Below are 15,116 nucleotides of genomic sequence, written 5' to 3'. Positions count from 1 at the left end.
AAACAGCCAGAACAACCTTTCTGTGGGAACAGGAAAGTGCTGGGTCTTAGGTATGTATGTAAGAAGGACAACTTAAACTATTACACCCCTAAATGCYTGTAATACTTTCGCTCTGTTCTGTTCAGATGAAAATAACAAGCAGAAATGATGTAATTTTGGCAAGTGTTATTTTTAATTCATCAAAATTTATTCCATATCTATTTCCTTCCAACCCGCTGTATACTGAAATGTGTGCAAGCAAGGTTGTCCTCCAGCAGAGATTTGCAATTTTGTTCTTTTATTTTTTGCATAATCTCCAGATAGATGGTAATATACATAWACATACAGATATGTACAGATAGAGGTATTGGTGAAAAGCAGTCTCTTTATGAAGCTGAGACATCACCRTAAGTCACTAAAAATGTTTAAATGTGCAGGTGCTTCTGTAGTTAGAAAGGGATTTAAAATGGAGGGATGGGTGTCTAGAGAATAGCGTATCTTCTGTAGCAGGATTTATACTGTGCCTTTTTTTGAAGACTACTAGGGAGGTTTAATTCACTGTAGCAAATACGCATCAAGCCTAGGATGACTTTTAGACAAGTCTTGTGAGAGCTCATTTGTGCCCTTGCTTTCCACTATCTTTTATATTGGCTTTTCTTTTTTTGGTAATAAAACAAAAGATAGTTACTGCAAAAAGCTAGATGCAAGAATCTTTTCCTATCACATCTAGCACTTAGATGCTATTTGGAAAAGCCTTACAGCCACCACAAGCACAGAGCTCAGATTTGTTTTGATTGCAGTATTCATTAAAAGAGTTGATCAGCCTGACAGTAACACAATGAACAAAGTCCAAATCCTGCTCCTTTTCTTCTGGGCTGGTGCTATTATCTGATTTCTTGTTAAAATGGAGATGATGGATAGGCTTTTTCATGATGGCTTTTAACCCGAGTCAAGTAAAACCTTAGTTCTTGCACATTTTAGTCATATTTAAAAGTGGTTCTTAAGTTCCCAAACCTTTGAATGTTTTTGAAATATGTACTCAAGAAATACAATAAAACATCATTTTTTGCATAACCCCACTTGCAAAAAAAAGAGCAAAAATATGCTCATTATTTTGCTTAGCTTTTTATTCTATCATTACGGCACAAGATAGAACTTAAAGACAACATGACTGAGTAAGTCCTGAACTCCATTAAGACTAGCACGTTTTATAAAATTTTTTGATATGATACACTTTCCCTTATCAAGTGATAAAAAGAACTCTTCTAGAATACTGAAATACATTGCCACCTGCAGGCCATGAACATTTCTGCGATTTAAAAACACCAGAATTTGTGCAACATCAACACTTAGCAATGCAACATGTATTTATTGAAGAAGTACTATTATTTCCTCAGACTTTGGCACAATATTTATAGAAATGCAGCTGTGAACTTCTCTAAAYGTCACATTAATTTCAGAAATTCTGCATGACTCCCTTTTGTATGCATGCTTCTGTCTTTAAAGTTTTTATTTCTGCTTTGTCTAACTTTCTTAATGCTGAAGCTTTGTTATTTTAAAGGAAAAGCCATATTCTTTCTCAGTTATTACACAATTCATTTAACTTACTGGGTTTGATTTTCTAAAATTGGATTTCTAATTTGGATTCCAGTTTATTCTTTTAGAACAATACATAAAATCATACATTTATAAATATATATATTATATCCTGTATACATAAAATTGCTGTTCTTCTAGACTGGGATAGCAGATCTTTGCACTAAATCTTTTAGTTGGTTTAGGCACGGCCTCACTCTTAACCGATTCTCTGAATTGCTTCCTATCAGAACCTAAAAAAATAWGTTTACAATCATCTTGTTTCAAATTTTAATTTTGTTTGCAAATATATTTATAAGAAAAATATTTGGTATTTTCCCACCTAGCTCACTACTACCCTTATAAAATATATGGCTTTTCATGTTCCACTCTATTTTAGTGTTTTTCCATAGGCAGTGAAAAGAAGGACAACTTCCCCCTTTAACAGTATTTTTTTTATAAGCACAGAAACCAGCTTGTGCACTTTCTATAGAATTCCAATGCATACCACGGTAATGTAAGTGCAGTGATTTAAAAAAAAAAGCAGTCATGATTGATTGACGTCTGCGTATGAAAACGTAATATGATTATCATACAATACCCATTACAGAATATACAACCATCAGACCAGCAGATATATAAATACACTTTTAGCAATATCGAAGCAATATTTTTATCTTATACACAGCGTATGCATACAGAGTTATTAGACTAAAATTTTCATCTTGTTTTTCTCTCTTAAAAGCTTGCTGCAGAACAGGAACATACTGTATCTGTAAATGGACTGCTGGACAGTGCTGTTAAGAAACTAAAGTGAACAAAGTTTAAAAAAAAATTTATATGTGATTCAGTTGGTAAAAAACAAGCCAGCTCCCTCGATTTCCAACGTCACTGCTGCTCTCCTACGAGAGGGAGGCGTAGGTAGGATCGGCAGGTCTGATCATACGAGGGTTTCCGGGAGGGCGTCAGGGTTATCAGCGGACAGAAGCTCCCAGATTTGCCACCTCTCTCTTTGCCAGTCATGCCAGTCCGGCTCCGAGACGTTTTTACTGTTCTGCGTGTGAGCTGCCGTGGAATAGACGTTAGCCACCGGGGTCTGCGGGGCCGGACGCTCCCGCCGGGAGGCGGCCGGGGCAGGCGCCGGGGCCGCCGAGCCTCCCGCCGCTCTGGTCCCTGCACCTTTGCTTGGTCTCTGGTGCCTCCACAAGGAGTGCAGCGTGGAGGAGACGCTGGGGCGCTGCGACGACGGTGCAGCGCTCGTTTTGGAGGGGCCCGGGTACGGCGGGGGCGGCCTCTCCTTTCTGCAGGAGGCTTTGGCTGAGCTTTGCAAACAGCCCGGCTTCGAGTCATGCTCAGTGAGGTCCTCCGCGCTGCTTAAAGTCAAATGCCGCTCAGCTTTAGAAGGTGACTGGTCTGAACTCCTGCTGCCCACGTCGATCTGCGGGTTACTGCACACCCGAGACACCGCGGGATGCAGCTTACACTCAGGAATGGCGGCTGTGGTTTGACTCCTTCGCATGACCTGCCTGCCGCTGTCTAATTCGGAGGAGCTGCCCTGCCACCGAGGAGAATACATGGAGAGGTTCCCTTGGGAAAGAGAGCACTGCCCGGGTCGCAGCAAGCTACTTTCATAGATGTTTCCGTAAGAACCTGGGGGCCAGAGCGAGAAAGACAACGTCAGTCTGCCGCGTAACCACTTGCACGACATTTTACACGTTACTGCTTGTTCCCTGCACCACACAGCAGAAGACAGCGGGGGCTTTAATTGCCCAGCTCCGCGATGACGGAGTTGCCGCCTCGCTAGCGGCTGAGCCTGGGCACGTGGAGCAGCAGCCCTGCATCTGTCGGGCCACCACACTCACTCAGCAACCTCCGATATGCATGCTCTGAATCACGTCTGTTACATTACAGGGTGATTTTAGAGTTCTGTTCTCACAAAAAGCTCTACGGTACTTAGTATCTCTCAAATGCTGGAAGAGGAGGAAGTGTTTTCACCTCACAGTTCCTCTGTGATGTGGGTGCAGATGGGAGAAAAGCGAAGGCACAAAGGGTCAGTGACTTGTCAAGGCTACACCGGTCAGAGACAGAACCCGAACCCCGGTCTTCCAACGTCACGGGCCATGCCTATGTCACTKCTGTGAGTGCTCTCGAATCCCCATGAGGCTTCTGCCTTCTAATAACTTTTAGAACAATATACTACTTTTAAAAGTAATTTTAAAATGACATTTTAAATTCTCTTGTGACAGTTTTAAATGCTGTTGCATTTGTAYAACCATTCTGCTTCTCTGTATTTTATTGAGTATCAACTTTTTAAAAAGAAATAAAGTTCAAGGTCTTTTAAGTGGTTGACACACGTTTAACACTAGGCAACAAGAATTCTCCCGCTTGGTTCATTGGGATTTCTCAAAGAGAACAGGAATGCTTTTGCGCCTTTACTAGATTTGGGCTTAACACTTCTGAGAAATATCTGACCTGTTATTGCTGGATCTTTGCAGCCACTTTTCAGCGTTGAATGCCAGGTACCCCAGATATCAAAATGATCCTCCGAAACATCTACATAGCAAAAAGAGCAGGAAGATGGTGATCCATCAGTCCCTTTAGAGGCATTACTTAGAAACATATACTAGGACCTAGCTTACTGTGCATCTAGCACAAACACACCTAATGCATTGATGTTAATTGGTGTTCTGGGCTTAGAATCTGTAATGAACTCTGTGAATTCTACACAGGCAAGATACCTGAATTTCCTGTAAGAGTAGGATTTTCATCCAGACCACTGCCTTCCTGAAGTCATGGCAGAATTTGAACAAGAACAGGAGGATTTGATAAACAGAAGTCAGTTTGTGTGCTTTTTTTAACAGAGAGAATGACAAAACTCTGTCAGGTAGCCCAGCAAGCAAAGAAGATAATCTATAGTACACTGTTGCAAACTTAGACATGAACGAGAAGGCACAGAAAGCTACAAAGCGGTCACTGTAAGGCGTGTTCTATGTACCTGCAAGGTCATGCGGTTCTTACAAGAAACTGCTGCCATGTATCAGAGTTTTAATGCAAAGCGCACATCAGACATTGTGCTAGATTATAATTTTTTCACGCCTGTTGCTGATTCCATCTGGCAGTAAGGAGATTTCCTAATTCTTCATGCTCCAGTATCATAGTCATGCGTATTAGCCAAAAGATGGTTAATATACTAAAAATTTGCATTACTTCCTGTTCATAACTTGCTAAAAATCTGATCAATTTTTGAAAGCTGTTCAGAGATTCAGATACATAAAGCAGAAGACAAATGCTCAGTGGCATTTATAAAGCATCTAACTGAGATATAATAGTTTAAATGCCATCAGTTCCAAAGGAATTGAAGTCCCTAACCACTACTCCTAAAGTAAAATGGTTTTAAAAATACCACCAGAAAGCTATCTGTATCCCTAAGAACTAAAACAGTCCTTAAAGTCTGTGTCAATATACACGCATTTCATGAATTGAATTATCAATTATTTTCACATTTTTAACTGAAAAGCATCCTGAAGTGCTGATGAGCTGTCAGCTTAAACTATAGATTTTTTTATAGAAGATACCATTCAGGTGTACACTCTCTAGATAGGTATGAAAATTATGGACCCCTGCAGTACTATTACTAGGTGTGTAATTGGTGACAGACGTAAAGCTGTGCAGTTGTCATCTGAAGAGATGGAGTCGAGGTCATCCTTTTCAAATTTGGAAACTTGGAAGTCTTTAAGTGTCAGATTTTCCCAAAATCTGGAGCATAACCTCTCAGATGTAAAACCTACTGAGCAGGACTAGAGATAAGTCTCTGCTATGCTGTCACAGAAAGGCTGAAGAGTAGGATTTGTAGTTTTATTTTCCTGAAAAATAGCTCCAGCTTCTGAGAAATGCCATACCAAAAACACCACAACCACTGGCTGAGCTAAGCAGGATGGCTTAGCTCAGAGTTGTAAGGCTCACCATAAAAAAAAAAAAAAAAAAAAAAAAAAAAAAAGTCAACCATGTCTTGTGAGTTTCTGACACTACTGCTCCTCCACTCTCAATAGCTGACATTAGAGAGAAGACACTTCTCAATTATTTCAGAAATGACCATCGTTCACTGAGAAAGAGGAACACAAATAGGATATACTCTACCTTTTCCAGCCAGCGATGCAGAAGAATTCTCTTTTGTCTTAGGCTGCAAATGACCACCCAGCATGTACTGTTCAGGTACCTTGTACACCTTGTCTGGACTGAGGGCAACCTCTTCTTGCGTTGCCACCAGTGAGCGTTCAGACAGTACCGGAGAGTTGTTGTCGTAAGGGGAGACATCTCCACTTGAAGCTTTGTTGGAGTCTGTGGAAGAATGTCGTCCTCCCGTGGAGTAGGAGCCTTCTGACCGCAGCATCTCAGGGCTTCTGCGAGATTTCAATAAACAGAATGCTGTTAATGAAAGATGCTTTATGGTTACAGCTACAGGTGCAGTTTGATATCATACAAATGAAAGTAAATATAGAAATATGATCACAGCTGCTGAAATGAAAACACTTCAGAAGCAATATATGGATGTGAATTTTCCATGAGTAAAACTTCTGCTGTGAAGTGGCCAGCAGAGGCCACTAAAAAACAAAAGATGATGCTATCAAGAAGGAAAGAAAACAAACCCCACACAACTGCACAGTTCACCACAGGAAATTAAACAGTGAATCAATTCCTTATGTTACCTTGACAATTTGCTTGTTGCAACAATAAATCTGCAGACATGTTAGGAAAGATTAGTTAGATGATAAATGGTATGGTAAAAGCCCTTCTTCCATTAAAAAGTAATACACATCAGAGAAATCAGAAACTTAACTCATCTTACACTGTGGGAAGGACCCTCTTCTAGAAGCATCACAAGGTAAATATTCTACAGAGGACAGCCAGATATATGTGTAAGATTTCTGATTGGGGGAACAAACAACTGGCTTGGCTGATAACTTCTAAAGCCTCTTTTACCATTTTACTTTTTACATCACCAACACCACGGTCTGCCTTTTTGACCAAAAAAAGGGCAAAAAAAAAATGACCACACCAATAAGTACAACCCAGGCTCACAGAGAAAACTCTCAGTTTTAAAGTGCATTGGGAAAACTGAAGGAGATCTCTTGAACTGTTACAGTTTACTACTTAGACGGCAGGCATGCTGGGAGTCATTGAAGCTTCAAGTGATTATGTAAAAATACTCTGCAAACAACTATACTTTTTTCCTATTGTTCCTCCTTAAGTTATGTCTTTTATTACTCATTTTTCATTTCTCTAAACCTTGATCTTGGTTTCTTAGATGCTTATCTGTAGCTTAGTCTTCTCCTGAGTCAAACACTTCTCTCAGTGATCTTCCATTAATACCTACTCTAATTATGTGTGATATGACAGTGGCTCATTCTTGTAATGTGTACTGAAGTCAGCCCTCCTCAGAATTWAAGCCAAAGAGAGCTTGAACTGAGTGAGTAGCCAAAGCACATTATTTGTTATGGAACAAGAACCCTCTTTCCAGACAAATGAAATAAAACTGAAGAAGGAAATAAAGAAAATATACAGTGGTAAGTCCGCCTAGCCGCAGCAGACTTAAGATTAATACACAAATAATGACAAAACTTATCACCACTTTCAAGTTGTTCCACCCCCCCGGCAGGTTTACATCTGCTGTGTCCCAAAGCATAATATATATGCACCAAACAGAATGATAATTATGTTCTTTAGCATTCCCATTCTTCAGTATAAAAGCAACCATAAACTGTGGGAATTTAATTAATTAAAGTTACTCCTAATTAACTACTAGCAAGGAATCTATCCCTGAACTGATACTGAGCTCCAGCCGGTACCAGTTCACAAAACTAGAGCTGCTATTTTAGCAAAGTAGAGTTGACTTAGGCCTTCCAGTGTGGTTAGTACAGTAATGCTGGGAACTCATTAAAAAAACCCTGTAAACTATGCCTCAGCTTCAGTTAGGAGCACAGGAACTTCAGTCACCTCCTATCTGAAGATGTTCCCAAGGTGAAATAATTTACAAATAGCCACATACTGAAGGGTTACTGTCTTTGAAGTATATAAAACTATAACACAAATTAATCTCCTTCCTTCACTTTCTCTCTTTYGTCCCTTAATTCTCTYTCTCTCCTAAGTTTTGAAAAAAATTGTGCAGTGAGTGTGAGTTAAGAAGAGAAATATWTAAGCAATGCCTCAGGAACTCTAGAAGAGTCAAAAATACCTGAGAGGAAAGGGGACAACTGTCAATATCTGTAGATTTCCTATGAACATATGTCTTTCTCTCTAGCTTTCTCATCCTGTTGACGGATGAACCTACTTTACACTAACAGTGAAGCCAGCAGGGCTTACCACATGGAAATCCTTGCAGTACTAAAATCTAACCATGCCACACAGGGCAAAGACAGTTATACCACCATTTAGGCATGGCAAGGTAACAAAGGAATGAGAGGAAAAGGGAAATGCAAATGAAATAACATGGGAACATAAATTTGAGCATTGTGAAATACTGCATTAACGTCTTACCTTGAATGATCTGTTATAGTCTACCTCTTCTCAAGACAGAGCTCCTGATACAAATCTACTTAAATGGAAACTGTCAAGTCTTTGGAAAGGTCCAAATGTTCAAGATTCTAACCTCTTTTGTAGCGTCCACTAGCAAATCCATGCAATTATTTATATATAGTATCATTTTCAAACTTGTTGAGAAAAAACAGTTCTAAAAATGAAATACAGTGCTTGTAGACTTCACTAGTATTACTATAAGGAACTACCATATGTACAAATAGACAGAATAGTTTGAAGTGGGAAATTATCTCATATTTTCAACTTAAATATACTTAATGATAACAACAGAAAACACAATTTGCTAAAGATGTCAGCCCACATTTTTTCCAAATAAAGAATGAACTCCCACATATTCTTTAAAACAAAACTTTTGAATATGCTTGGTTTAGAGTTTGAGTTCATTAGCAAATAGTTATTTCCTAAAATCCCAAATTAACCTTCCCCTGGGTAGTTGTGGGATACTCTGCCTACACAGTGGAGAAAAAATAAATTTGGAGGTAAATGGAAATACTCCGCGGTATACATGCTCTTCTAATTGCAGTTTATGAATAAAGTCAGATCATGGACTTCTCAAAGAATAATAGAAGATTATCTATTACTAAATGTGAGAACTGAGAAGGCAGGGTAAAATATTTTCTACAGGTTATAAACTAGGTTAAGGACAAAAAAATCGGTTACATATAAGCATCAGCATCAGACTGCAGGCTTTGAAAGCTACTAAAGCTACACTTGTTCAAAAATACTATATCAGATTCCAAACCAAAACTCAAAAATGCAAAAATGTTAATAATTACTTCTACTAAGGATATTCCTATGTTTCTACTGGCATCACTAAAACAGGAAAATCCTTTTTGATTTTGGCAGATAACCATTCTTGCTTTACCTTAAAGCTTCTATGAGGGAAAACAGTTTTGCTGCACAAGAGGCAACTCACAGAATGCAATGGCTTGGTAGTATGCAGGAGCAATTTTTACGTACACTTGCAACACATGTGCCAGCAGCAAAATGGATTATTACAAGATTGTGACGTGGCTGCTACTCTAGCAGGATAGAAGCCTCAGTGATTCAAAGAACCTTTGCAGCCTTGAAAACTTTGTGTAGTGCATACCGTATGGCCTACTATAGGGCCTCATCTTTGTGCCACGTGTTAGGATGGACTAAAACCCATCATCATCATCCAAAAGCACTTGAGAAATATCTGATTTTGAAACATATTTACTCTAAGAGGACTACTAACTATGATAAACAACAAATAATCATAAGAAATAGCTTTTATTTTGTGGTAGTTTAAAGATGCTTCACCTTACAGCTGGAAACCCCAAGTTCCATTGTCATCAAGCCAACATACAAATTGTTGGGAAAGTCATCCACAAAAGCAGACTTTATAATTGCTGCCAATAGCAATAAATCCTTTACCATGACTGACTTCTGTAAGTTCCCTGACACATCATTTATGATGCTCAACTCCTAAGAGAACTGGACAATAAGGTACATCTAATTTGTTGTCCTTTGAGGAGGAAAGGAGATGATGTTTTTTATTAGATTAGAGCCAAGAGGGCATTTGTAATGATATCAAAAGCAGAGATGTGAGAGCAACTGAGGAAGCAGGACCTTCAGAATCATTATTATTATGAGAAGAAAGTCTTTAAGTTGTTTCCACACACTATGTTATGAAGCTAAATAGCTTCCTAAAGATTGTCTCAAGACTATGTAAAGTTTTCCATTCCAGGAATCCAAATTTGGAATCTAATCTTGAGCACATGATCAGCAAAATCCCATCAGTAGTATAGTTCTGAAGGCTTATTTATGAAAGTTAGTCAAATATCTTCTTATTCTCTGTTGCCTCACACTTCTTTCAGGAAAAAATAACCATAGAATGGTTGTCTGTAGCCACAAAACTGAGATTATGTTCTGAAATGGATTCATCTCTTAAGAGCATCGCACTCCTAGCAATAAGACTAAGCAAGAGTCCCTCTAATTGCCTAGAATATCTTAACCAAGAAGTTGCAATCACAGTGAAAACATATTTCATTAACATTAAGAATAAATCACTTACATGATAGCAGAGTAGAAGAAAAATGAGTTTTTCCTATCTCAGTGATATTTCAATCTGCCCATTATTGAAAATACAATAAATAGGTACTTGAGTAGCTATAGGTTCCTATTTGGCTTAGTAACCTTTTCTTACAAAAACTCTGTGTCAGTTGTAACCAGCTTTGCACAGAAGATCCATTTTCTCTGGTAGGCGTGCATGCTGGCTGGAAAGTAAGGAAGCTCAGGAAAAGTCAGTTAACTTAGAGACTACTCTGAGCAGGATCTTATAAAAATCTGTTACATCCACAATAGTTTGTGACATAAATTTATGCTCAATTAGTACGTGTATCCACATGTGAGACAATTATGTGTCTCCTTATTATATAGATGGTGAAATCTAGCATGAAGTTTCTGACTGGCTTAAGTCTGAAATACCACGATTATTCCAAACCCAGGGCTTAAACAAAGAAGCCTCTATAGAGGACTATATTACCATATGTCATGTGATTTGCAGTCTCTCTCCTAACTGTGGTCTTAGCCCATGGTAAATGTGAAAAAGTGTGAAAAATATGAAAGGTAACCCTAATTATCCTGCATTTATTGTGAACTAAATATACACACATGGATAGTTTTGTCAGTCAGAGATAAGCTACCTGAAATTACTTTGTATTTGTGGTATTCTAAGGAAACACACACAGACAATTACCACAGATCACATGATATGTGATAATTTGCTACTGCACATTACGCGCTCATGTGGTTAAGCCAATAGACCAGTAAAATCCTTTACAACACACAATACATTCTGCATTTTTTCAGTTTTCATAATTAAAGAAGGCTTTCCCCCCCCCACATGGTAATTACACTAATTCTTTCATACCTCTTCCTGTAAAGCTAGGCACACTATTATGTTACATCCAATATATAACGTTCAGAGTGAGAGAAAAAAAATCATAGCTAACAGAGTATAGATATCAAAATTTAATTGTGTTCTGAACATGCTAGACACTTTCCACATACAGGAAGACAAAATCCAATCTGTCTTAGAGAGTTTAGAGTCTCAGGAGCCTCTTTAAAATGATTTAAAGCATCCTTGTCAAATTTTGTGATTGTAGGGTCTGGTATATTGGGACTCACTAGAATAAAGGCAATGACTGTGTGTCCTGTGAGCAAGCCAGGGATACTGTTAATTCAAATGTACGAATTCATGGCATTAAGGCACACAAGTGTTGGCATACATACACTGAACACACAGTTGGAATATAGTATGTATTGTAACTGCAATAGTGACTGGTGYGATTTTTTTTTCTCTTTTTATCTTTCACAAAGCATATGAATAAATTAGGTCCAAAGACTCTCCATATCCCTTCTGTTGTGGCAGTTGCCTTGTTTACAGTGTCCTATCTCTGTCAGAAGTGTATGCAGTAGGAAGCGAACAACACATGGTCAAGGGGATAGCCACGATTCTGTTAAGGCACTCTGGGGTGTGTTTCAAGGACACTAATACAAGCCTCCTGGTACTGAAGGCACAACACAACAACAAATCCAAGACATGAACCAGCAGATGACTAGAATACGTCCTGTCAGACAATAGTGCACTGCATATTGTTATGTACATGTAATTCTGTGTTCTCTGCAGCAGAATGCAATCTTTTATTTGAATAAGGAAACAAGATTTTTCTTTAGAAAACACTGTACAAGAGTCGTAATTTCTTTGGCAGAGTCAGAGTAATGGAGAGCATGTRTCTACTCCGCTATAGAGAGTGCGTAAGAGCTGTGGAAAACTAGAACCTTTTGAACACTTCCAGTGGGAGATAGAAATTCCCAGTAGAAACAGAGATGGTGAAAAAACAGATTACTCACGATGACTGGGAAGCTTTCCTTCTCAACAAATAGTCCACAACATCTGGGTCAGTCTCTAACAGGCTAATAAGCACTTCATTCTGTAGGTCAGGGGAAACCTATGATGACAACAACATAAAATATTTAATTAGAGATTAATATTCTTTCACACACACTCATTTTGGCACTATGCTTACTCTAAAAGACCAAATAAAAGCACATTTATAGAGAGTATATTTCACTTAGCTTTTACTTAGAAGAGAAATTCCATGTAATAGGTATAAGTAGGACTAAAGATCACTTTGTACCACAAAGTCAAAAATTAATTACTGTTGAATATCCCACTGGTGTCCATTACACTTTGGTATTATATTTGTAAACAATAATGGGATTATTCATGTATTGCAGTCTCAAAAGCTCCAGTTCAACATCCTCACCTTGTATCTCCCTTCAAAAATGTGGGGGCATTTATGAATTTCTAATTGAAATGCCTTTACATCTCTTCTTTTAGAAATTTCTATGTGAAATGTAATTACACAAGAAGGAAAAAGTTTTTTTCATCAATGTTCTGTGGCATTTCTCTTATTTATACCTCCTCACATGGAAAATCAACAGTGACTTCTATCGTCAAACTTCTGCAGTTGCTTCATTTTGATGAGATTTGCCATACATCAGCATTTTTCTAAAACAAGTCTCAAAAGTACTTAATGTTCATACAGCTATACCAGGCCAAATCCTGTGTTAAATTCTGCTTACATACTATCAGAATACGAGCACTTTGAGCATTTTTGCTCCATGAGAAAGTCTTCAGTGGCATTGATCACACAGGAAAATGGAGTTTCTAGATCTCTGAAGCCACACTATTCTAGTTATACACAGACCTTTTGGTGCCCTWGACTACTGCACTAGAGAGATGTGTTTAGAGCACAACATGGTTATCACTAATCTGCCTACTTGATATAAATTTGCTTAAATTATAGAGTCTGCCTGTCCATAACTTGGGTTTACAAGTAGATCCTGTTGGATCTCCAGTCATTCTGGTTTTTGAGTAGCAGCAAYGGGTTCAGTCAGAAATTGTGCCATCTTCATCTGGAGTTTGTCCCTCCCCCCACTTGCCAACTCTGTCTAATGCACTTTCTATGGAGATAAACTTTAAAAACACTTGGTGGCTTCAGCTGGTGCAGGATATGGCAACATCTCCTGGGCTAGTAACAAGAACAGCACTCCAAACCCACCTCAAGTGAGCTTTGTGTTTCCAGCTGCATTTTACATGAGTCTCATCAAGTCTTGAATGAGTTTGTTCTCTTCACACTGGAACATTCACCCTTCACAAGACTGAAACAGATGAAACCATCTAGAAAACTTGAACTAACAGCGCAGGTTCACCTATGATGGATGGAACTGGAGACATAACAGTCTCAGCAAGGGGTCATCAACTGTGCCTTCTGCTTCTGGATGCAATTTGTCAGCATCTAAATCTCTTGACCTTCAGGTCACAATGCGCTGTCCATTTGTTCTCCCTGACATTTACTGGGAAGTAGGAATTGAACTATTAATAGATTCCTCAGGGGAATGACTTGGTTTGGGAGGTATTTAGGGTGTTAAGTTACAGATTGGACACTTTTTTTTTTTAAAGAGAGGAAATAATTTGGAAATAAATGAAGATATGCATCATTTAATCCAAATTGATCTCAAATCTCTACAAAAAATATGTGTAACTACCTATGACTTTTTGTCTTCCATTGTTTTTTAGTTTTATATTTGGCATCTAAGCTGGAAAAATATCTTACTRATGGGCATTTATATACCAGTCTTTAAATAAATTATCTTCTTTTTTATAGGAATACATTTTTGGAAACCTGTCACACTGTGACTTCTCAATTTAGACAGCCTTTCTGTAAAATGGAATTAACTCCAGATAAAATTTGAGGGTAAAGCAGAGTTCACATCTTTCTTTGTGTAATTTACTACTCAGTTTGRTATCAAGCTGCTAAATACATAAGAATCTACTACATGGACTTTTCCAGCAAAATAGAATTATATCTTTCATTATTTTAAAAAAATCTTCTTTCTATAAAAGTAAATAGGAAAAAAGTTTCAGCACACTGAGGACATCCAAGAACTCAGAGCTTACATTTAGATCAGGTTACAGGGTTTTTATTTAAATGAAGGGGGCCATTTTAATCTGTGACACCTCAAATGGATTTGTATTGCTGGTCTCCTTGCTAGCTGCTGGGGCTTCGGTTTCTTCTTGTAGACCAATTTACTCTAGTCTAATCAACTAACTTACAAATACAGAAATAATATACCTGTAATTTTAAACTTAAACTTATGGGGAACTCTTACATGGTTATCTCTGCCAGTAATTTCTCAACTGGCACTTGTGGCTGAGTAGATGGATGAAAACTTAAGGTTAATGGTCAGAAGGGTAAGGACATACGAGAAATCAAGGTACTGCTGAAATAACAGCTGCTGCAGCTGCTGAGAACATCCTGGGACTGATCAGAGGCTTCTGGACTGCTAGGGCTCCTACGGAGTGGAGGGGAGGAGGCATGGGGAGATGTGGGTGTTACGCAGGGGTCACAGCTGTTGCATTTGGGCACAGAACATGGGGACCCTCCATCTCCCCCTTGGTGCTAACAGGRTGGCACAGTCAGGCAACCTGTGAAGGCCTCCCCAGTGGGGACAACAAAAGGTTGTACTGCTGCTTCTTTGTGGTGGGCTTGATTTGGGAGCTGGGAGATGTAAACGYATGACTGAGCTGCTGAATGCATAACCATAAGCCCTTTCTGTCTCCATCCCCCATACCAAGGCCAAGTCAACAAGGCTAAATGTATGGTTGAGTTCTGCCTCTCCATATCCAGCTGCTAGCCCTTAGTTCAAAGCCTGGCAAAAAATAGTCCTTTGCACATTCCTGCACAACATTTTTGTTCCCTAAGACTCACTGTAATTGATAGGAATTAGAAAAGGAAGTCCTGAACAGCAACGAAGAAAGGCAAGAATCCATCTTCTCTGCTAAATCCACATGTTTGCATATCGGTGATGTTAATGAGAATTGCTTGAATTCATCTTAGAAATATAAATAGTCCCCAGTAATATGGGTTCCTCTG

General features: G+C 38.7%; 1 protein-coding gene across 2 annotated transcripts in view; it reads right to left on the bottom strand.

The window, feature by feature from the left end:
• Positions 1-260: 260 nt before the first annotated feature.
• ARHGAP6 (Rho GTPase activating protein 6) overlaps positions 261-15,116 on the bottom strand; it is a 167,449-nt gene continuing 152,593 nt past the window's right edge. For both annotated transcript variants that reach the window (XM_085321476.1, XM_085321477.1), the window contains exons 10-13: positions 12,028-12,125; positions 5,692-5,954; positions 4,027-4,107; positions 261-3,204 (exon numbers count right to left, since the gene is read on the bottom strand). In XM_085321476.1, the coding sequence (XP_085177602.1) occupies positions 2,495-3,204; positions 4,027-4,107; positions 5,692-5,954; positions 12,028-12,125 (1,152 nt within the window). In that variant the 3' untranslated portion in view covers positions 261-2,494. The remainder of the gene's footprint in view (positions 3,205-4,026; positions 4,108-5,691; positions 5,955-12,027; positions 12,126-15,116) is intronic.

The sequence above is a fragment of the Rhea americana genome, unplaced genomic scaffold (genome assembly GCF_003343005.1).
Source record: "Rhea americana isolate MKP2758 unplaced genomic scaffold, rheAme1 scaffold_7, whole genome shotgun sequence".
Taxonomy (NCBI): domain Eukaryota; kingdom Metazoa; phylum Chordata; class Aves; order Rheiformes; family Rheidae; genus Rhea; species Rhea americana.
This window is presented reverse-complemented; position numbering and strand designations above follow the sequence as displayed.